This window comes from Melopsittacus undulatus, chromosome 3 (genome assembly GCF_012275295.1).
Source record: "Melopsittacus undulatus isolate bMelUnd1 chromosome 3, bMelUnd1.mat.Z, whole genome shotgun sequence".
Lineage (NCBI taxonomy): Eukaryota > Metazoa > Chordata > Aves > Psittaciformes > Psittaculidae > Melopsittacus > Melopsittacus undulatus.
The window spans coordinates 116,854,704-116,878,903 of NC_047529.1; the positions used below are offsets into that span (position 1 = coordinate 116,854,704).

Consider the following 24,200-nt stretch of genomic DNA (forward strand, 5'->3'; position numbering starts at 1 on the left):
GCAAGGGCCATCTGCAAACACAAACACTAACTCTGAAGTGTCAGCCACAGAAGTAACTCTCCTCTTTCTTTCAGCTGCAAAGAAATCTGAACAAAGGCTTTGCAAGAGATGCATAGAGAGGACAGCAAAGCATCCCACAGCCACCGGGATGCCCCAGCTGACAGCTCTTGTGGCCTCCTTTGACACCTTTCACTGCATGATCCATTCCTGCACCTTAGCCCCTTCCATAGGTAGGAATTTACAGGTATTGCTGTTACCAATCTCAGAAGCTGCTGAAGTGCAACATGGCTCCTGATCAGTGTTCCTGATCTTGTTGAAGATGTCCCTGCTCATTGCAGGGGGTTGAACTAGAGGAGCTTTGAAGGTCCCTTCCAACCCAAACCATTAGATAGATGATTTTAATATCGTTGTACATGACCTGGCAACATCAGGTAATTAAAATTCCAATAATAATAATAATAATTCCAATAATAATTATAGAACTTAATAAGTTCTAACTACTTTGCTCTCTTTTTGTTAGCTTCCTTCAGCCCTTAATACGTGTTAAATCTGTTACCCAAACTAACTAGCAATATTCAGACAGTTTCTGAAGGGAGATATGCTGTTGTATGAACTGCTGATGCAGCTGAAAGGTTTTTCCTGCTATTACTGAAGCACATGAGGCATGTGATCAGGAACATATCTAAGCACTAACACACAAGTGATTTTTTGCAGAGAAAGGACCTAATTTTACTTCTTCAAAAATCAAGGGAAAAACCTAAGAAGATAACAGCAGTCCAGGAGGATGCTTTGAAGGATCCTGATACTCTTTCAATTCCAATTCATTCACTACTTGATTTAAAATGAAACAAGAAAGGATTCCATGAATAATCTTCAATACTGTGATATACTGTAATTAGCAAACAGCATTGTTAAATTAACATGATGCCAAAAGGTTTTGTTTGGCTGTCTCTGCAAAAGCATGCCAAAGATTCTACATTTATGCATGTTACATGAAACCCGTTACACTAAACCCCTTGGTTCACTCAAACCTCTGAATCTTGTATGCCATTATCATGGAAATTCCCACTTGCAAATCAATGTCTCAGATGCCCCATGAAGCACAATCTAAGCTAGGGCTGCACAGCTGCGAAGAAGTCCAAAGGCCAAATTGCCTCCATAAAGAAGGTCAGGTAATTACCTAGTAGTGATGAGAAAACCTTTTCCCTATAAATTAACCAAATAAAGGAGTTCTGATCAGCATAAAACCCAATTTTGCTTCAAAGCAATCTGAAAGGGAAAACTGGAGGCAAAATAAATGCTTCGCCATCCTCAGTGAGTGAGCAAACACTAGACATTGAGAAATAAGCTTTAGTTTTGCATAGTACGATTGGGTTTAAATGCTCCCAGAAATTCCTCTAATGAAATATTCAGACACAACACTAGGCATTTCATCCTAAATGCTAGAAGAGCAAGTATGAAACAGCAAATCATTTCAAACCTGTCCATGACTGTAACTGCCAGTAGTTTAAAACTGCATCCTGACACCCGCACTATGGGCTTTCCCCCACAGCCAGCTCATCAAACTCAGAAAGACACTGTTCTAACACGTTACTGAAACTGCATTTTGAACATTCCCATTGCCCCCAACCTGCTGGAGAACTATCAAAATCCAAACAAAAACCCCACTGTGCTGTGCAGACTTCCATTTAAACAGCTGGATCTGCTGATGAATTCCTAGGGAAAACAGGGCCTTGGAGGCCATTCCAAAGCTCCTCCTACACCCTGAGGAAATCAGTGTTTTCTACATTGCTTGACAGATTTTTGTCTACTTGGGGACTGTTCTCTAGAGATGGCAATCCAACAGCTCAACCAGTGCTTCAATGCTTCCATGTCTTACAGCTTGAAAGGTTCTCTTACCTCAATTAAAGCTTCCTTGGTACATTTTACAGGAGGTTTTTTTGTCTTCTCTGCACCTCACTGGACGGATAGTTGTTAATTGTTACTATTTTCTTGGTAGAAACTTCTAAGTACCTATTTCCCACTCAATACTTTCCTCTCAGAGGAAAACAATGCCATTTATTTCAATGTCGTGGCTCCTCCACTTCCTATCATGTTGCTGTCAGATGATTATTATAATTTCAATTGTGGTAACAAAACCTGCACAAATTATAACTTCAACCTTCAGATCATCAGTAGAAGAGGTTATTTTATGCACAGGCAGATACCCTTCACTGCAGGATTTCTGCTAGCCAGCCATTCTGTACTCCTATGGTGAATCCTTTCTAACTGAAGGTGAAATTCACTCTGAGCTGGATATCTTCTAAAGGACACCTTCCCAAAGGTTGGATATCCAACCTAATCTAAGCTAACCTGTACGAAATGCTCCTGAACTCAGGAAAGAGAGAGAATGCATCCTAACCCATGCTAAGATAGATGTATATGGGATGAACTGCCCTCAAGAAAAGCACTCCTCATGATGTAGCAAGGTGAACTGGATAGCTACATAGTACTACTTAGTGTTAAACGATGCCTGTCCCATTTTCAGACAGCTATTAAAAGTAAAATACAACTGACATGTACTGTGTGCTTTCCTCATTGATCTGCTGCTCCTCACAAACCAGAGAAGAGCAGGAAGCATCCTATACTTTTATCACCCAAGTATACCAGCTTGATGCCTTTGGCCATGCTTGCTAAAATAATCCAGTCTCTTAACCAAAAGCAGTGCACAGCACCAGTCCCAGGAGAGCGCCCTTCCAAAGAGTACCCTTCCTCAGTTTACCCCTAGTGTTTAACTGCTTTCATCCCCATGTCCTCTCCTCCCCATGCTTAGACAACTGTCCAAATCTTTACTAACACTCAGTCTTTGCACAAGAACACAGTAGACCCTCTTCAGCAATCAAAGAGCAAAACTAAAAGTGCATTTTGTACATCTTCAGCTCCAGTAAAGCTTCCTTTGAAGAGTTAGCCACGTTAAATTTGCACCATTGTCACACACATGCTAATGGGAAGCTGCTCTCCAAGCACTGCTTTTAGGTATTATAAAACAGAACTCCATTTCTGACTAGACAGTGCCACACACTAGGCATTTATGGCTTTAAAATGCTAATAATCTGTGATTTACTTACTTGCCAGACTTGGAAAAAGCCATGCACAACACTTCAAGTTATACCTAACCCTGAAGATCTGATTCCTGCTCCGAGGTGCATTTTACTCCTTGAGTTAGTACATATGCTCCTGACTAATTTTTTAGTGATCTACAAATGCCAATTCTATTTACAAACTGGGTAACACACACCTATTCTCCCATTTTCTTCCTCCAAGTATACACCCATATCATTGTAGACATAAATCTGTGGGATTTAACAAAGGAACTGACTGTTCTTTGCAGCTGATGGACAGCTTTGTTTCCTCAGTGTTCTATTCTTTACCTTACAGGGGTTTTTATGTCACACTATTGCTCCACTATTGCCCTGTACCACCTCAGTCCACCCAGCTCAAGTCCTGCTGCCCAGGCTGCTGAGAATGCAGACATGTTCTCCAAAAGCAAACGTCTACTCTCTAGATTTGGTTTAGGATGGTGCAAAACCCTGCTTAGGTTTCCTAAACTAAAATGAATTTCAAACAGAACCAAAAGGTTATAAATACAACAGGAATATTAATATTCTAACCTGAATTTCACCAAGTATCTTCTCTCTTCTCAACCCAAAGCTAACAATTATTGACTCAAAGTAACTAGATAGGTATCTAGCAGATCTTAGTAACACACTAAACATTATAACATTGATGACAGAACGTCAGTGTCTGTTCTAACTGAAGCTCTTCAACATCATATTGCACAAACAGAAAACCTTCGTGTCTGAGAACTTCATATTGCTTGCATCACACCAGAAAAGAAGCGCAAAACTAAAAGCCCCAAACACCCTGTGCCTCAAAGAGCAGTCATTCACTACCACCACCCTTGCTTCTTCAAGGGAAGTCAAACACATTCCCATTTAATTCATTATGAGGTTAATGACAAAAATTGAAGACAAGCAGCTAGATCTCATCTGTCATTGGGCTGACAAAGGAATGACCCAAGAGTGTATACTGTAGTATTTAGTTTGGTCTGAATATACTGAAGAATTGGATTCACCAGAGAGAGACTGCAGAGACTGCACAGAAAACAGTGCAGACTATGCACAGATATATCTTCTAGCACTGCACTCTACAAATATATGAGTAGATTTTTCTTGCATCTCCTACAGAGATACAAATAAGGCACATTCACCTTAAATGGAAGATCATAGTTCTGAGTAGTCCTTGTATTGTCAGTCCTTGTCTGGCCTTCAATGCTCAGCACTTGTTCCATAGTAGGAAAATCACAATGGAGCAGGAGCATTGATGCAATAAAATCTTAGCAGATTTCAGTTTGTACATATGAGTTGTAAGAATCATGCAGTAATAGAATATGCTCACAGTCATCTGTGTGATCTAAGGATACATGCATATAAAGCTTAACACTGAGATTTCTACACCAGAATATGAGCTGCACTAGGCAAAAAGCTTTTATGTTCTAAAAGTAGTAAATTTGATGAATGCATCATGGAGATAAAGCTGCAAATGACTAAACTAATTTGCTACTCCTATCCTAGACACCTGGTACCTCATACTGAATTAGCCACATGAACTTAAGCTATATACAGAACAATAGACTAAAGAAGTATTAGGAATAAAAAACAATCAGTACTAGATCTAGTTTAATGAAATACCGTTCTGCTTGCTCCACCACTGCCCATCACATGCAAACCCCAACATGCTGCCAACTGCTAACCCTTCTGAAGAGGAAGGCATACTTTCCCCATTTATAATACACAAACTGCATGATGAAAACTGAGATATAAACCTGAAATGGACAGTTTCACTAGCGCTTTTTTTGGGTGGTGACAGAAAGAAGCAACAAACTTATTTTCTCAGCTATTCTGCTTTTTCTGCTGCAACTATTTGCCAAGAGTTTCCAATTTAGTTCCAATAATAATAGTACAATAATAATAACAGTAACAATAATAATAATATAGTAATAGTAAACTAGTTCCAATAATATAATAATAGTTTCCAATAGTTTCTTCCAACTGGGAAGAAACAATTTAAGGGAACATCAAGTCTTTTTAAGAAAATAAAACCCAAACATTTAGAGCTTTATGAGCAAAACCCAAACACAAGCAGGTATTTCACCCCATCTTCCCTGCGCAATACTAACAGAAAGCTTCACTATACTTTATGCTAAAAATGTACCTTTCTTAGAGTTGTTTGAATGTTTGGGGTTTTTTGCTTGAGCTCAGAAGATAAATTGTTCCTTTTCTGTACATAACTTAAAAGAGTTCCACTATTTGAAATGTTACATAGAACGCTGCAGCCCCAGAGCTGATCTCTAAGCTATTGCAAGCAACAAGAGGAGGAAATGCTGCGTGAAGGAGCAATCAACAGTGGTGGCTCTTCCCAGGTACAGAGCCCTACTAGAACTCCCCTCAGGAGGCAGAAATATTCCTCTACAAGATGTTTCTTTGACAATGTGGGCCTCTGGCAGCTGTAAGAAAGCTGGTCCTGCTTACATTGAGCTCTGGCTTTGTCTCCCGAGTCAGCTCCCACACTGCTGCACACTGCTCAACCAGCAACACCACGGGCTGACACTGTCATCCCAGGTCCCCTGTCCTCATGCCTTGTTCTCAACAGTCAGAAGGTCCCTACCCTCAGGGGCCCACTACAAAAACCACCTCAATTGCTCAGTTATGCTGTATTACACAGACCGCATTCACTAACCTTCCACAGAATCTATGAGGTTTGCTTTAGTATGCCTCTTCTTACATGCAATGCAAAGCAGAAAGAAATAATCCAATCTGGCTAACCTGTCACACATTTATTATTCAATCCTCAGTGATTTCACTGCCAGAGGAGCCTGATAACTCTCTTTATAGACTTGATGGGGGAAAGACAATGTTTCTTTGTAGTCACACAGTCTGCAGAAGAACCTGGCTCAGGCCACCCAAGGCAATAGCTGCAAAGTTCTGTTATCTAGAAAGCACATAAAAATGAACTTGCCTTCCATAAAGATCCTGTTCCAGTAGATTTTTCCAACGTGATTTCCTCCAAGAAATATTAGATTTGATAAAATCAGCATTGAAGTGCTAACAGATGCGAGGACAGCGTGAAGTCGACGGCGAATGCTTGGCGAGAAGGAACGCTCCTGAGGGGCAAACAAAAGGTGTAGATGAAGTGAACAGCCCCTGCAGCTTTTCAAGCAACATCAGAAGACAGCATAGTTAATAAAAAACAGCTTTTACACAGAAGTTCAAACCATTATGGACCAGATCCCAAAGCTTTTAATATATCTAGCAGAACTCTCATCAATGCTGTATAGGTTTGGGTAAGACTTCACTCAAGGCCTGGCTGGATGTGGTTCTGGGCAGCCTGATCTAGTTTAAGGTTGCAGGGGGGCTTGACTAGATGATCCCTTCCAACCCAAAACAGTCTGAGATTCTGATTGATAATAAAATGGGATGTTGAATAAGGCTGGAAAGATGCATCCAGGAGGCTACCTAGAAAGGTCATCAAATCAGGGTCAGCTAGAGGTGGGGGCTCAGGAATGTGTCTGCTCAGGTTTTGAGTATCTCCAATGATGGAGAATGCACAACCTCACTGGGCAACCTGTGTTTGATGGCCCTCACAGTAAAAAAGGTTTTCTTACACTTAAATGAAACTTCTTATACTTCAGTTTACATTCGTTGCCTTCTGTCCTGTCACTAAATACCACTGGGAGGAACCTGGCTTTGTTTTCTTCCCCCCTACAATTAGGTATTTATATACACAGGCGAGATTGTCCTGAGCCTTCTCTTCTACAGGCTCAGCAGATGCTCCAGTCCCTTCACCAAGCTTGCAGTCCTTTACTGGGCTCACTCCAGCCATGTCCATGTCTTGTAGTAGGGAGCCCAGAACTGGATACAGTTCTATACATTCTTTGTCTTAATTATTTTCTTATTAAATGTACTCCTTGATGAGTTTTTGCTAATGGATGTAGAGAATAACAACATCCTTCTGGGGAGGATAATACTATACACTAGGTTGCAATATGGAGTAAAGAACTTCAGTACAAAACAGCACAAAAAAAACAGTACAAAACAACCTGAGAAGTCATTCATAGTATCATAGAATAGTTTGGGTTGGAAAGGACCTTAAGATCATCCAGTTCCAGGCAGGGACACCTCACACTAAACCATGTCACCCAAGGCTCTGTCCAGCCTGAACTTGAACACCGCCAGGGATGGAGTATTTACAACTTCCTTGGGCAACCCATTCCAGTGCCTCACCACCCTAACAGTAAAGAACTTCTTTATATCCAATCTTAACTTCCCCTGTTTAAGCTTTAGCCGGTTACCCCTTGTCCTATCGCTACATTTCCTAATGAAGAGTTCCTTTTCCAGCATCCTTATAGGCCCCCTTCAGACACTGGAAGCTGCTCTGAGGTCTCCACACAGCCTTCTCTTCTCCAGGCTGAACAGCCCCAACTGTCTCAGCCTGTCCCCATACAATATATTCATATTCAATACTTCTTTTCAGTGCACATGTTATTGCTCATGCTGTAAAGTTTGGGTTGCTGCTGTTCTAATGATACAAATAAAGGAGGTCTCTCTCCACCATATACTGGTTTGCTTTTTCTGTATTTCCCATTACCACCTGAGGTGTGAGTGCAGCACAGAGACTACAAGAAGATGGTGGAAGAAGGATGAGGAAGTTTTAGCTTCCTCCAATATTCAGTTGTTAGAACAAATTTCCAAGAGCATTATAGCACCTCACAAGGAAACAGTGTCTCATTACCACACAAAGTAAAATGTCTTGTTCATCATGGTCCTGGGCTGAAAGCCTCATTACATAGTGCCTGAATCCCATAAAGACTGAATGCTTCATGTGAAATAATGAGCGTCTGGCAAGGAATGGGAACTAAGGAAAATATCAGGAGCTGCTCAGCCTTCGTGTCATGAACGATGATGTTGCAGAGAAGAGTCTTGTGACTGCAGCATCAAACCAGTAATTAATGTTTAATAGCTGCAGCCAGACTAGAACTCATGCTCAGACACCTGAAACAACAAACATGCTCAAAACAGACCTACAAATACATCCCCAGACAATTAAGTTGCTAGTTTTGTAAGCATCAAAATAAACGTTTCAACTACTAGATTATAAAGTGACAACTCTTCAAATAAATGACAGTTACAAGCATAAAGCCACAATTCTAACGTATTACTGCAGAGCAAATCTCTGTTAAATTGAATGTTAGCCCCAATCAGAATCACATCCAGTGTATGAGTCAGCCTGAATCAGCACAAAATTGGGGAGATACAAGCTTCAAGGAAAAGTATTCTGTGTCAATCTGTATGAGCAATGCAGCAACAGTCAATCTTCCAGACAATGCTATGGAAAACACTGAAATATGAAAACAGACTGAGATTTCTCTCTGAAAATTCTAGATGAAAACTAGGGCATGACAGGAGAAGGGAAGAGAATATATACAATTCCAGAATCACAGAATCCCAGCCTGGTTTGGGCTGGAAAGGAGCTTAAAGCTCATCCAGTTCCAACCCCTGCATGGGCAGGGACCCCTTCCACTGGAGCAGCTGCTTCAAGCCCCTGTGTCCAACCTGGCCTTGAGCACTGCCAGGGATGGGGCAGCCACAGCTTCTCTGGGCACCCTGTGCCAGCACCTCAGCACCCTCACAGGGAACAGCTTCTGCCTTAGATTTAACCTGAACTTGCCCTGGTTCAGTCTGAACCCATCACCCCTTGTCCTATGGCTGCAGTCCCTGATGAAGAGTCCCTCTCCAGCATCCTTGTAGCCCCTTCAGACACTGGAAGCTGCTCTGAGGTCTCCACGCAGCTTCTCTGCTCCAGGCTGAACAGCCCCAATGTTCTCAGCCTGTCTTCATATGGGAGGTGCTCCAGCCCCTGAGCATCCTCGTGACCTCCTCTGGGCTTGCTCCAACAGCTCCATGTCCTTATGTTGGAGATGCCAGAACTGCACACAGTACTCCAAGTATATAAATATTCACAGACACCAGAAGTCCCTCAGTGACACAAGTTTTCTCCTTTCTAGTCCTTTGCCTCCCCAAAGCTGCCCAAGGACATCCAAAACATTCTCCTTAAGTTCACAACAGGTAAAGGATCTCTTCAGTTTGTCTCCTTCTGAAATTATAAATATGTGATCCCATATGTGAAAAATTCGTGCCTCTGAAGAATGTGCAGGCATTTGCAGGCAGAATGCTTGAAATCTTGTTATTAAATCCATGCTATCAAACAAGTTTAAGTAAAAAGAAGTTATTATCATGCTAACTTGAACTTTTGTTTAAGAATCACCAAAGTTACCCTCTTACACCATGCTAATGAGTTGTGCTTGAGCTGTAGCTTATCTACAGCACACAGCCTATCAGTGGATGTACTTTTCACTCTCCCTTTGTCTTTCAAACTAATTCACTAACCCTACAGAGAAACAGTTTTACTTAAGAAAGAGGAGGGGAAAAACCTTCTGGTAACACTGCAGAAAGAGACAGAGCTGGTGCTGGGCTGCAGTCCCCACCAAGGCACGGATTAGACCCAGGAAGTTTGTGAGGTCTGCCTGCTTCACAACCCAAACCAGTGCGACTGAACCAACACGAACAGATACAAAAGCTCTGCCATTGGAAAATATAAATTAATACAGTTACTAAAAGGAAATAAACTGTCACATCTAATACATCACTCTCTACAAAAATGCTGTGTCAAACAAGACAAGTTAACTGCAGCACAGACCATAAAAGCCTTTAGTCATTTATAAAGTCTGAGGGAGTAGACTAAGACAGAAACAGTTTAGACAAACACTGGATCCTTTCTGGGCTTTGTGTAGTTAATTCCCACTAACTTTGCTAGGCATTGATCCAAAAAAGCAGTACACATTTTCCTCTGAGTCCCTGATGTCAATGCAGTTTTTACCCAGCGGCAAAGAAGGTAAAAGAAGAAAACATGTTTTAAACATCTCATGTCATCTAGAACAAGCTAACTCTGAAAGTACCTGAGCAGCTATTGTGATCACATTAATACTCTGAAAGCATTAATTTACCCATGGAAAATGAATGAGGTTGCTCTAGATAATCCAGAACAACATTTGTGATTTAAATAGCTCCCCACATATGGGTTTTTCTGAGTATACAGCAAGTTGGCTTCATCAAAGCAGACAAAATTCATCCCCCCCAACTGTTCATTATGCTATTTAATGACTTAACAATGATTTAACAATGCTCCATTCCAATGGTACAAGCAGTTGCTATGGATTTGTGAGGATTCTCTGGATTTTAATGCTGCCTTTTTCCCCTCTCTTCCTGCTGGAAACAAAGCCAGAAGACAGGGTGGCAGAAGAGCACCTCTTGTTAAGATGACAATGAAGCCATGATGCTGGCTGAAGCCCTTGTATTTGCATCCTTCCTTCATGCTCCATCTTAACTTGCAATCTCCCATCAACTCTTCATCATATTTTACTTTTAGTAACACTCCCACCTCCCCACACACTGAAACAAATGGCCTGTAACACTTAACTACACAAAAGACACTGTCAAGATACTCAGTCCAAAGGTACACAGCATGACATAGGAGGTGATTTACACAAGGCTGGCTCAGGCTACCTTTCCTGGGACTGAATGGAGTTCGGGATATTATTCCAATCCAATTCCTGCTCTAAACAAAGACATTTTTGTGGGATGTTGGGAAAACCCTCTCTCTGCACACAGCTGGGTGCAGCACAATTGGCTGCCATCAGATCTCTCTCAACCGGGCCCTTCTCAGTCATCCTAGGAAAATAAATGATACTATCATGTAGTGGGGTACCTTGGAAAGTAAACCTGTGTACGTGGTTGAGAGGGGCGGACGAAAATAGGCTTGAAGAGGATTTGCATGGTCCAAACATACCCATCCCTAAATCCATTTCCAGTGACACATGCATGGCACGTTCAGCTTCAGAGTGCGAACCAAGCCAGGCGTAGGAAGCTTGTGTAATGGCTGTTTTTGTAGAAAATATAGCTTATGAAGGACAACATGTGCCAGAATAGACCATTTAGGTTAGAATTAAGAGTCAAGATGAAGGACAGGGTGGAATTTTGAAGTCAGACAGGATGTGAAAGGAAATACTCATTTCATTTGCTTTGCAAGATCATTACACCACTAAAAGAGCTTTTTCCTAAGGGGAGTTAGAGCTAATCAAAAATATAGCACTTGAGTATTTCTTATGGGAATGTATGAACTGTGGAATAAGACTGTCAGATACCATGGCCAGAGTGACACAAAAGGTGCTTGATACTGCAAACTGCAATGCTACAAACTACATTATCCTGGGTTACATCTGCCTTTGGTTTTTAAAGAGCAGAAGAAACTAGTACAGTTTTTAGAAGAGTTGCCTTTTTTTAGATATACTGTCCTACAGATTTCATCCTCTTCCTCCTAAACCTATCAGCAAACTTAGCCACAGTAACTTTAAAATAACATACATAAACTGCACTCTTTTTTGTGTTGAAGAAAGCAAGCAAATTAACTACTATGACTATAACCCCAGTCCTGCGTCATCTTTCACTGCCTAGTGTACAAGGGGAGTAAGTGTGCTTCCAACAGTTATTAAAGCTCCATCCTTTCAATTTCCTGAAGGTTTTTACTTGAGCAGCAATGCCTAAAAGCTGATGTAATGTTGACTCACCTTTACATCACAAAACCTAAAGGCAATATCCTTTGCAATGCTCTGTTCTATAGGGTTTGGTGGAGGGGGGGCAGTGGGTAAAATGCTTGTGGGTAACGTTGCTGCAAGTGCATTATGCCTATCAGGTAAGTGCTTGGAGAAAAGCTTAAATCCTTTGCTGGTGTTGCTTTTCCCAGGGCAATTTATGGATGTGAACTTTGTTCTTCAGCTCCACTGAATCATAACTGAAGAGTATGGCCTGAATTTGTTTACCTCTCCACAGAAGCAATAGAGACCAACCAGTCAGTCTTAACTTCTAAGCTTAAGAAAACACTTCTACAGGCTTTCTTTTAGAAACTGTTGTTAGATAAATGACAGACCAACTCTTCAGTGTCTATCCCCAACCCTGGTAATCACCCCATCACACAAGAGTGAATGCCTCAAGCATCCCTTGAATGTGGGTCAGCCGCAATGCAGCACAAAGCCAGGAGCACGGGTGAGAAGCTGCAAGCAAGCGAGGAGCAGATGGGGTGGTGGGAAGGGAAGCAACACATCCTGACTAACAGTTCCTGGCTATTTTCTCTAGCTGCAGTGAGGAGCACTCAAAGTGGAGGGCAGGGTGTGACTGAGCAGCTGGGGGAGCAGATGGGATGGAGGAAAGGCTGGAAATTGTGACAAAGCTCTGCCAAACAGAACGTCAGTGTCTTCAGTTTTCAAAGTGAGCAGTAAAAGGAAGATGGGTTGGATCCAAGCAGAGGGGAAACTTCCACAAATGTTTGTTAATACACATTGCCAGTGGGTAATAGTGACAAAAGTGTGTTTGGAAGACTGCAGAAACAAAGGGAGGGAGTGCATGTGCTCAGTAATGCTAGGGAAGTTGGGCTCAAAAAGCAGCAGGAGCAAGGGGAACGCAGCTGATGAGGGGCTGGCATGTCAATATAAAACCTACTCCTGCACTCCGAAGCTGAGGGACAGATGTTGAGTAGGATATGAGTAGCGACTGTACCACACAACAGAAAAGCAACAAAAATAAAGATTTCTGGCTGAATACACAGACAAAACAGCAATTTATGAGATAATCCAAAAGAAACTGTGGAATCCCCAGAACTATATCAGTAACAAGATAAGGAACAGGCTGCAAGCAGAAAGTGAACAAGATGTGCTACCAGATCTTATCCATCAACAACTGCCACACCAAATGGAAGGATAAATATAATTTCCCATTGACATATCCTGTACCCTTCAGTATTCATGGCAATCATTCCTGTTTGCTCCTTCCTCTAGCTCTAAGCCAGAGCCAGTCCCCTTTACTTTGCTTTATTGTTCTGGCACTTGATTTTGCTTGCAGTTGTTCCCTCCCTTCTCTCCAAACTGACCGGAGGTCACCTCCTGCTTCTTTCCAAGGTACAGACTTTCCTTTCCAAAGCAAAGGTAAAAATTAGCTCCTGGAAGGTTTACACACGAAGGTGGGAACTGACATCCTTCCAAGGGACAGGATGATGCAAATGACCTGTAATTCCCTACATCGCTCCCATAAAAAGAGGACCATGTATTTAAAACCAAGCAGCTGTCAGTTAAGATCTAGGCTCACAAATAGAACTTCTTTCTGAATTTAGGAATAAATGCTATATATAGTATTTGAGAAGCTACTCATCTTCTGTATTGATGCCTTACTAAACATTCACTCAACAAAATGCTGTCTTGCACTAGCACCACTTCATTTTTAGCTTTTCCAGAAGATGGACATTTATAGCATCTCCCAGCAAAGAGCCAACCCCCCTTCTGTTTGAAGACAGCCTCCTACCAGCCCGTATGTATGCACTACACTTGGAGATGCATGTGTGAAAGTTTGACATACACTGAAGGAAATCTCTGTACTTGCTCCTACACTTCACTCCTCACCCTCAAAGAACCTGCCCAAACATATTTTGGTTTGAAGAAGTGACAGCTTGTGAAAAGTACAAAATGAACAGCATGGAAATGCACCATCCTCCTCTGGGGCTTCTGCTTAAAGCAGGGAGTTTAACCGAGGGATGGCAATGTACATACTCCTATACAGAGCTCTCACCAAGGAGGACAGGTTGAGAGTGCCACACACTTTCCTCTGTGTCCAGGTCCTTGACATCCTTGTTTTTGTTCTTGTGGTTCCCACTCTGGTTCTCTCAGTTCCCTCCTCCACATTTTAATGGGTTTACCTTTTAAACTGCAATCCAATTGGGAAAGGACATAAGTTCACCAATGGTTGGTGCTGCATGGTGATTCTGCCCCCGTGCTCCTCCCACACTGCCACTGGCAAACTGAACAAATAAATACTACACAGGAATAATCCCTATGGAGACTCTCAGCAAACACACACTTGCTTTCCCTGTGGCAAGTTTCTGTAGCATAATGCACAGCAGAAAGACAAGAGTGCAACCACTCCTCAGTGCTTTCAACTTGCATTTCCATTAAATGCTGACATCTACTTCCTGCACTCATTTTCGAGGTGAACAACGCATGTAACAGCAACAAAGAAGTCTATAACCAGGGTCACTCTGCTGTGTTTTCACCCCATAGCATGATCTACTTGCTTTTCAAGCTACATTATGGCCCAAACACCAGCAAACTGCTTGATGTCTCCACAAGAGAAGAGGAAGTAGATAATGTTATGACAACTGAGCAGCTACACAACTGGCTTCCCAGCTGACTCGGGTCAGAAACAGAGCAGCTACCAGCTGGCTAAAGCCATGGAAAATCACAAGTTTCTATAGTACTGGCCTCAAAATTAGTATTTCTTGCACAGATCCTTGTACTCAAAAGCTAGGAAACAGTCAAATGCTATCTGTGAAATCTTACTGCAGCCACTTTAATCATTTGTTGAAATGAAACACTACATCATATTGCATACACTTGTTCCCCATACTAAACCAACACCTATCAGATTTTCAGTCTGTTACTGAGTCTGAGGCAAGAAGTTCCCCCAGCAAAGAAAACCAGAGCTAGAGCATGTGTATGTGCATCTGCATTTTTGGTAGGGCTCCCAAAATCTATTTCCACAAAGACAAATGAACCCTTACAAGAAGAGGGTGGAGAGGAACAAATCATAGCAAGCAAAAGCAGAAACGTGACCAGAACTACCTGAGTCAGAATTATTGCTGGCAAAGCTAAAGTGACTTTTAGCATTCAGGGGAAAAAGCCTTGGATGCATCAGCCAGCCCATATGCACCTTTATGGTCATTCAGCAGCTCAGTACAAAACAGCACCTGGATAACTCAGCTTGCTGCTTCCAGGTACCATACACAAAGACAGCTGTCACAAGCCTGCCCTGACCAATGCTCACATCCAGGGAAAGCAGTTTCCATTGGTTTTGAGACAGAGGAGATCTACTTTGGATAGTAGGGATTTCTGGTTAGAGCAATGGTATGGCTGAACTCAAGGCTGGGGTGGAGGACAAGCCTCATCCCCTGGTCTGGGTTTGGCATGATGGGTGATACTTGTATCTCAAAAGCCAATTGTGCACTACAAAATGAGTCTGATGAAGGGACTTTGTTCAACCACCTCCCTTTCCATTCTCACAGATTCTCAGAGTGAAACAACAATCCCAACAGAAGTCTACAGCAAGCACATAAAATGTTATGAATATCACTGGCAATGCTTGCCACTAAATACAGTCACTATGTTGCACCTAAAACATGGATGAATTACATAAAACTATTAGTAAAAAAGAAAAGGCCAGACAGGCTTAACAGAAGTAAACCAGTAATATAAATACTCTTTTCACCAAATGAAGCAAAATAAAGACCAAAGCCTAGTATGTACTGAAGAACAGCCGAGAAGGGTCTGTTGTTATCCCAGAGATCTTATTAAAGATCTTTTCTTGCAAGGTGGTCAACAGACATACTTCCCTTGAACAAGTTCCTAATATTTGAGCTGAATTGGGACCCCAACATCAGGCTGAGTAATGACTGCAGCAGAACCCAATTGCTTTCTCTGTCCCACTGACTTTAAATAGGGAGGCTCAAGCTACTACCTTGGACTGCTTATGCATGTCAGCAAGGGGGAGGTTACAGGTAGCTGTGCTCCTCCTCTTCCACCTTCTTCCCTCAGCTTTTGTCTCATATATTGTACTGCTTTGAGTGCTGTTCAGATTCCTCTCCATGAGGCACATCACCTAGCAATAAAATACCCAGAGGACATACAGCTTTCTGCTGGGGTAAAGAGCTAGGTCAGCTCCACAAAGATTCCAGGAGGGAAGTCTGCAGAGGAGAAAGTGGTGAGACTGTAAAGGTGGAAAGAGAAATGGAACCTCTTCCCCTGCAGGAGCAGGGAGCTGTTAGACCAGCTTAACTCCCTGTGGGACCATAACCCAGAGGTCAGGCTCTCCAGTCAGTACTTTTCCATGCTCCACACCAGGATCACTGCATAATGCATGACTTATTGGGAATTAACTGTAGGTATTTTAATACACCTAGCAGAGGAAATGGGGCAGGTAAAATTAAATCAAGGAAAAACCAGATGAAACCCCCTCACTACACCCAACTTCTTAAAAGCCATCTACAATTCTGTTCTCTGCAAAGCTAAGGATGCCTGTGGTCACTGAACACATCTCTGGTACCCAAAGCAATGGTGGTATTTAACTACAGAGACAAATGCATGGATTCATGCTTCTGGAGGGGAAAAAGGGCAATCTAACCAAAACCATGGGCATTATACAAAGTATTTCCCATTTTGTGAAACGGGGTGGAAAGACAACTGGAGTGCACTGAAATGGACTTCATTAGTGCACCTTGCTGCAGCCAGGCATGGAAATGGAGAGATCAAAGCATTTTATACTTAAAAAACCCAATCCACTTATAAGGATAGTTCAAATGACTTCAAAATAAGCCATGCTTAAAATTAGTTGGTTTCTAATTGTTTCTGGTGCATTCAGTTTCTTACTAAATAAAGCTAGAAATAAGAGTCTGAAACTAGAAATTCCTCATAGCATTATTCTTAGAAGAGAGATCTTTATGTCTTAACTTTAAAAGTCTTACTAGAGTGAATGGTGTGTTTTCACTTTCCAAAAGAACTAAAAAGATCCATGTCGGTGTTTCAATTCAAACACTGATCTTAACAACCTGCCAACTTCAACTCCTTTGCTCCATCTTCTTTAGAATGATTCCCAAAGACTTCTGGTTTACAAATCCATTGATTTAATGATGTTGTCACCCCTTCTAAGGTTTAAATCATTCTAGATCTATTTTTATACTGAGACCTAATTTCTTGTATAGATCCGTATCTTGCTTTACTTAAGGAAAAAGGAGAAGGAATTTAAATCACTGGATGATGGCCATTAGCATTTCCTTTCCAAAATCTGACATGTTATTTATGAAAACCCAATACAAATTCTGACACTGATTTTGAACCAGTTACTACTGTTTAAGAAACACAGAAGCAGTGAACCAAAGCACTTCTCTGCTCCATATGGGGCTAAATAGCTTCTGAGAAAGTGAAAAATGAACCGATAAAACCAAACTCCAGTTTAATATAAAGTTCCTAGATATGCCTTGGCTTATGATGCTCAGCATTTATTGCTGCTTTATAGACAATGTTGTAATGAAAAGATGGTAATTCAGCTCTAATTTACTTGTAGCTAACAAGTAATCTTTAGGGAAAAGAAAATACATAACTCACTGAAACACAGAAGCTCACAGCAGCCTAAGCTGAAAAGTACACAAGAAAGGAGCATCAGCTCTTCCAGAGCACTGGTTTGCAGCCAGTACAAGTGAAGTTTCAGCTCCAACCTTCTGGGTCAGGATATTTAGTGTTTTCAGTAAATATTACTCATGCTGCATTGTTCATTCTAGCTCAATATGCCTGAAATGACATTTAAAACCTGTCAGACTGCTACAGGAGTGTTAGCTACCCATGCTGCCCTGGGTTTCAAGTACTGAGATTTAAACTACCATAAGATCTGCATAAATATAGGGTCCAATTCTTTTTATATATATTCTTAGTCAGCACAAGGATTCAGTGAAGGACTAGACTCAAATGTGCTTTATTTAGATTTCTAAATCTTCCTGTTGCTAGAGAATTAACCCAATATAGTGGGGGAAAAAGGGGAAGCAGTTTTGATACAATTACTGTTATCCTTCGGGATCAATTCCATTTTAAACCCAGCAAGATTAAAATTCAACTTACTTCTTGAGCTTTTCTTAAATAGATTTGACTGATTAAACATCTACTGATCAACCCAATTATGGGACTCAACATGAACACCAATATATGAGGAGGTTTGGGGAATAGAATGGGTTAAAAGCAGCAGAAACTTGGGCTTTGTGTGTTCTTCAGAAACTCATCTGCTATTCTGAGGACAAAAATGAACTTTCCTTGTTAAAAATAGCCTGCAAGAGCAAACAGAGCAAGGGAGTGAAGCACAAGAATGCAAAGGATTTCACCTGGCTACGAGATAAAATGAGAATGTCCCATCAACTCTTGATAGGGAAGGGTCAAGGTCCAATTGCTTCTCTGCTCCCAGTCTCAGTGTTCAAGAAGTGAACAGGTATTTGTTCTGAGAGTGAGGAGAGAGCATGAGGGGTAGTTTGCAAAGACTGGAGCTCCAAGGCACAAGACAAAGCATGACTCAACCATAACTGAATGCAGAAAGATCTGCCTAATGCTTAATGCAGGTGCCAACCTATTCATATTACAAGTACTCATGTCAGAGATAGTTCAGGGAAAGATGTGAACATGTCTTCTAATGAAGGCCTACAGCCATGTTTCCAAAGAGAAACAGGAAAAAAGGAGACATAGAAGACATTGGACAGGCCTTTAACACTGGATGAAACAAAGGGAAAGGGTAAAAGGCATTTGGTTCATTGTTAGGGAATTCATTTACACAAAAAAGAGCCCTACTGCCAGCATATAATTACAACGATGCTTTAGAAATTAATCCAACACATCTAACCTCCCCCTCATAATGCAGCATCCTTCCCATTTCTATGGAATTTAAGCACTTAATCAGGAGTTCTTTAAAAATCTCTGATACAGTGACATCAAATACAAAATGCCTCAACATTCGTATTTCCTCGCAGCTGCAGGCCTGAAAAACTATGTTGTCTTCCAGACCAGAGGCAAATGTATGCAGCTGAAGCTCAGTTTCACCCTAGAGGAAGGATTAATGGATCTGATAAACTCATTCTCTAGGAAGGAAAAAAGCTGCTTCCAGACTGTCACTGAATTCATAGTGATGGCCAGTTGCATGACATAAGGTAGCACTGGCTGTTATTAGCTACTAACTGACTTAGCTGTATCAGTTGCCACACATGGGATGCCACAACAGCGAAAACTGAGATGGGTGGGATGGACAACAAGCAGAATTACTTGAGCATCAGGTCTTTATCAGGCTGCAAAGTGAGTCACCACCATCACATTATATAGGAAAACAAATTATGTGCACTTATCGCTACTAAGGAAGCAAGACATTGGAATTACTTGTTCTTACAAAGTCATTAGAAGATTTGGGATTTCACAGCGAGCAAACCTGGAGGCTGAAACAACCCTCAAAATTAAAACACTTGGTTCTCACACGACTGCACTTCAAAGACAGTTTCGTCCTTTGGAAATGACATCATGAAGGTCAAAGTTATAAATAAAGTGAAAATACCAGAGGTCTTCAAAGCAAAATAATATTTCATTACTTGTCTCTTGAGTGGCACAAGATTTCCCAGTGTAAGCTTGTTCCCAGATGCAAGCAGCTGCTCCACACACATTTGTCCAGGAAACACATGGTTAGAAATACACACTCCTAATTTTAGTGAAGATGACTATTTTAAGGGCATCCTGAGTGAAACACGAATACAAATGTTAAAACTGGCTTCTGTTCAGGCAATGTGACAAGCAGCTTCTTACTCTAGGACTGCAGAGGAAGCTTTTAAGACCATATTTCAGCATTTTATTTGCTGATGCTTTGCAGAATTCTAGTTACATGGCTTACCTTAAACACTGAGGGTGGGCAAGGGAATGTTAACTCTTAGCTGTTATCCAAAACTTCTAATCTAGATGGAATCAAACTAGCAGCCAGGAACTTCAGATGAGTGTGGAAACAAGAACATAGCAGGGCTTTGGAATGAGACTGTCTTAAGGTCCTTTCCAACACTAACTATTCTATGAGTCTATGAAATGAAGAAAGACTCAACTTACAATTAAATCTTGAACAGGTGAAGTAGAAAGTATCTTCCTGATGCCACTTTCCATGATTACTCCAAGCCAGTTCAGTGCTCCCCAGTACCACAGGTAGCTCTGCCCTCCGTGCCAATAGCTCACAAAGGCAAAAGTGAGGGCAGTGGAGAAGAGTGTTCCCAGCAGACTGGACTGAGATCCTCCCATTGGAACATAAATGTACCTGCAGGTGAAACAACACATAAGCAGTGTTATTGAGGACTTCATGTATATCTCAGAAGAACAACAACTACAGAAGAGATTTGTTACTTTGTGGCATAAAGACAGAATTTGAACAATTATCTGACATTCTCTATTTACCTGCCCTAGTTTCTTCAAAGCTGTAGACCACTTTATGAACTATGGGCATGTACCATTCACTTAAAAGACAAATTTGTAGTCACAGGAACTCCACATTAGGCAGAATGTCACTTCTTCCTGGCTGGAGAGCTACATCCATGCCTGGTATTTTCCAAGTATGGCATGGCCACTCACCAGCCAGTCACATATTTCTGTTAATGCTTGGAAATCATCAGGCAACAGAGTCACCACCCAGCTACTGGGTACCAGTAAGGAGATGCAGTATATGTGAACTGGTGGTGATGGTCCTCCTGAGCTGTCATTCCTTTGGTGTCACACACTGTGCTCGTATTTGAGACTACTTCTACTTGCTAAGATAATGAAAGGAAAACTTTTTGCAATGAGATTTCTATTTCTGGGTATCAGGTTTTACATTCAGAGATAAATACCAGCTTAAAAATTTAAAGGGGAAATTATCTGAGCAGTTTATTCCTCATGTTAGGAAGTAAGAAAATTCAGTGACAGGGGAAAACAAAGTGATGAGAGTGATTAAAAGCTAAACAGAAGAGTCATTAAAAAAAACAACTGTCAAATTCTCCCATTTCTCTATAAGCTTAACATCAATACACCACTTCAGCCTGCTGCAGGGAACATCTGATTACATTTATAGCCACCTTCAGTACCAGTGTGCTTTTTACTAGGCTTATGAAAATAAACAGAAATTAAGATCAATAGTCTTCATTTCTGTTGTGCTTTTCTTCTCCCTCCCCTTCCTATGTTCTCCTCTTTCTCATCACATAGATATAATGACAAACTGACATAATAGTGCCTTCTTGACATAAGGGCACTAACTGCCCTCAGACTGCCTGGTCTGCTCTCCCTTGTTAGTGCATTCCCACTGTTTTAGTAGCTATAAAGGCCTGATGGATGTTGAATGATTTCTCTCAGACAGGGTGAAGAGCATGTGCCTGTGGGGTATGTGCAGGAAAAAAGGGGGAAAAAACCCATTACCATGTTACAGAACACATCAGGAACAAAACTACTTCCTGCCTCACTATCCACGTTGTGATCCACTTACTACCTCCACCATATCCACATGGTGCACATGTGCACACACTCTTGCATTGGCAGTCCTGTGGATACACATAACAGGCAGCTCAGTGTGCAGCCAGGGACAGAACCTGGCTCCATGCCTGGCACTGCAAAAGAACCACCACAAGAGCCCTTGTTGTTACAGAAATGCATTTTGCTTTATCCATTTGACCATCAGAATCTAATTTATCGGTCCTTTTCCTGGATGCTTCCACAGAAGAGTACCCGTTTGATTACAGAGGGCTACACTTACACTGAAGTGTGAGGGAGAATAAACCAGTGAATACTATCATTAAGATGACAGAAGAAACATATTACTTCTGTCTTATGATTTATGACACAACACCCACTTTGTAACAAACAATTTGTTGTGCTTTAAGCCTGTCAGCATCTAAGCCCTTCACATTCCCTCGCTCGGTCCCCCCTGGTGGGATGGGGAAGAAAAGGAACCTTTTAGAGTTGTTCTGCCCTCCACTTCACTACCAGAACCTGTGAGGAGGGAGGCAGGGAGGCAGATGAAGGGGCAATCACTACTATGATTTGATGTCTGCATGCTTCCCAGCATTCTTCTTTCTTCTTGACACTACCATCTACCTGCAAGCTATCCTCTGTACTCTCATTACAAGCTCACACAGAGAGGCTGCTGTAGAGCACACGGATCTGCCGCACCACATGCAGAATAGCGTTACATAAATACCTCATTTTAAGCTTCCACACAGCAGTTAAGACTATTCCGATCTCTAATCACAGAAAATCCACAGAGGACCTCAAAAAACCCTATTCCAGGGACTATTAGTATATAAAAGTAACCATGGCAGACTACCACAACTCAAAGGGACACCCTCCCAGCAGAATTTAACAGCTCACATGCAGATAACACATTTACCATAGATGTGCAGGAAAGGCAGCCAATGGCCCAAAGATGGATAAGTGAAGGAAAGCAATAAAGTGTTTTTTAAAGAGAAAAGGATGTGAAGGCAAGTAGAGTTGAGGATGGTCATTGGTCACATCCCTCCAGGTTGTTTGGGAGGGATGGGTAACACTGGTGCCCTTACAAGCCACAAAAATTACAGGCAGAAAGATAAGACCTACAGAAGATGCTTAGTATCAAAAAATGCAGGCTAAGAGAGTATCTAAAGATGAAACATCAACCTATGGGATCCAAAGTCAATTCCTACCAGAACTTCAAAGCTAAAAGAACAGAGATTTCTAGGCAAGCTGTCAGAGAGGAACTCATGAATGCCTTAGGCCAGGCTTTGCAAACCATTCCTAGGCTGGCTAGACCTCAAGGAAAGGCACTTCATGTTGTCAGAAGGAAAAGTTGCACACATTAGATGAAGAGAGGAGAATGGGGAACTCTGTGTAGATTAAATAGCTCAGAACATCTGGGAGATACGAGGCACATAAATACAAACAAATATTGAGAGAATGCTATACATAGTAAGAATTATTTGAAGACACACACATACACACCTGACCTAAGTATCTGTCCTTAGCCCTTCTCTGGCAAAGATGCTGCCAGCCTGCCCCATATTTGATTTCAAACTAGAACTTACATGCTATTAAACATGGTATGTTCACGAACAAAGCATAACCTTATGTGTCTGCCTTTTAGTCCCATGTCCAGCAGTGTAAATCAGCTTCTCTAGAGCCAGCAAGCTGTTCCACTTCCACAGCTGATCTTAACTTTAACTCACTAAGTGAACATTTGAGAACTGGATAAAATCTGTAAATGGTACCATTTAAATCCCTAAAGTAAAGCAAACACAAACATAATAGCTGAGGTATTTAAAAGTGACATTTACTTACAAAGCAGAACTTTTCAATCCAATAACCACTCTGTTAGTTTTCCTGCAGTGGGAATCTACAGAACAATCACAGGAGAGCTGACAATCATTCCCTGGGAAAACACATCTTTTCTTTTAATGACATTTACATTAGCAAGTTTTTATTCCAAGAACTTCAGAAAAACACTAAGAGCAGCATTTATAACCAGTGAAGAATCACTCTAAAAGGCTTTTACTCCTTGAGGCCTCAATACACTGCTCCTACTTCCACATGCACATAATTTTAACCATATTTAAATCTTGAAGCGCAAGTAAAGCACCTGTTTAAATGCACTTCTGTGCCGGGGCTTCCTTCAACATATGCCTTCATAGCCTTGAAGGAAGGCTATACAGCAAGATGTGTGCTAGCCATGATTTTTCTTCCTCTCTCCTTAGCTATTGCTCTTGCAATGCCTTATCCAGAACCAGGTGAAATGCAGATAAAAAGGGAATTTGTAAGGGCAAGCTTCTTGTAAATAAAATCAACTCATGAGCTGTTTGTGTTTCATTTCAGGGCATGTATTTGATGCCTGAAATTCCAATGCCTCTCTACATTTCAGAGCATTCAAGGGTTAATCATACTGCATAGAGCTGGACAGTGAAACAGCCAACACAGTAAATGTTAAAAGAGCAATACTAAACTCTTCCATCTCACATCCCAACAAGAGCCATCGCTTGAGGTTCTAGACCTCAAGTGAGGGTGTCCATTCGTGGACATGTATACAAAGAATGTGACCCTTTCAGTTCTCCATTAGCTGTGAAAGCAATGCTCAACATGAGCCTGAGCAGTTTGGAGGATAAACAGCCAAGTTGGCACTCATTTTGTTTCCAAATTATCCCAAGGACTGTACCACAAAAGAGATTTGGTTGAAACGGAAAGTGTGGCAGGACACAGAGTGAGATTCCATTAATATGAGATTCTGATCCCATGAATAAATCTGGTTTCAATCACAGAAACATCTCCTGTAAACGTGAATTTAAAGGCTGAGTCCCACATATTTGTACCTGAAATAAAAGAAATAACCAGAGGTATTTGGAATACCATGGGAAAAACTTCTATTAGGAAAGATAAGCCTTGTTCTTACTGGGAAACTCGAGCTTTT

General features: G+C 41.4%; 1 protein-coding gene across 1 annotated transcript in view; it reads right to left on the minus strand.

Moving 5' to 3' along the window:
- Positions 1-24,200, minus strand: part of HHAT (hedgehog acyltransferase) — a 131,637-nt gene that overhangs the window by 50,500 nt on the left and 56,937 nt on the right. Inside the window, exons 9-10 of the mRNA XM_034060709.1 lie at positions 19,862-20,063; positions 6,058-6,202 (exon numbers count right to left, since the gene is read on the minus strand). Coding sequence (XP_033916600.1) covers positions 6,058-6,202; positions 19,862-20,063 — 347 coding nt within the window. The remainder of the gene's footprint in view (positions 1-6,057; positions 6,203-19,861; positions 20,064-24,200) is intronic.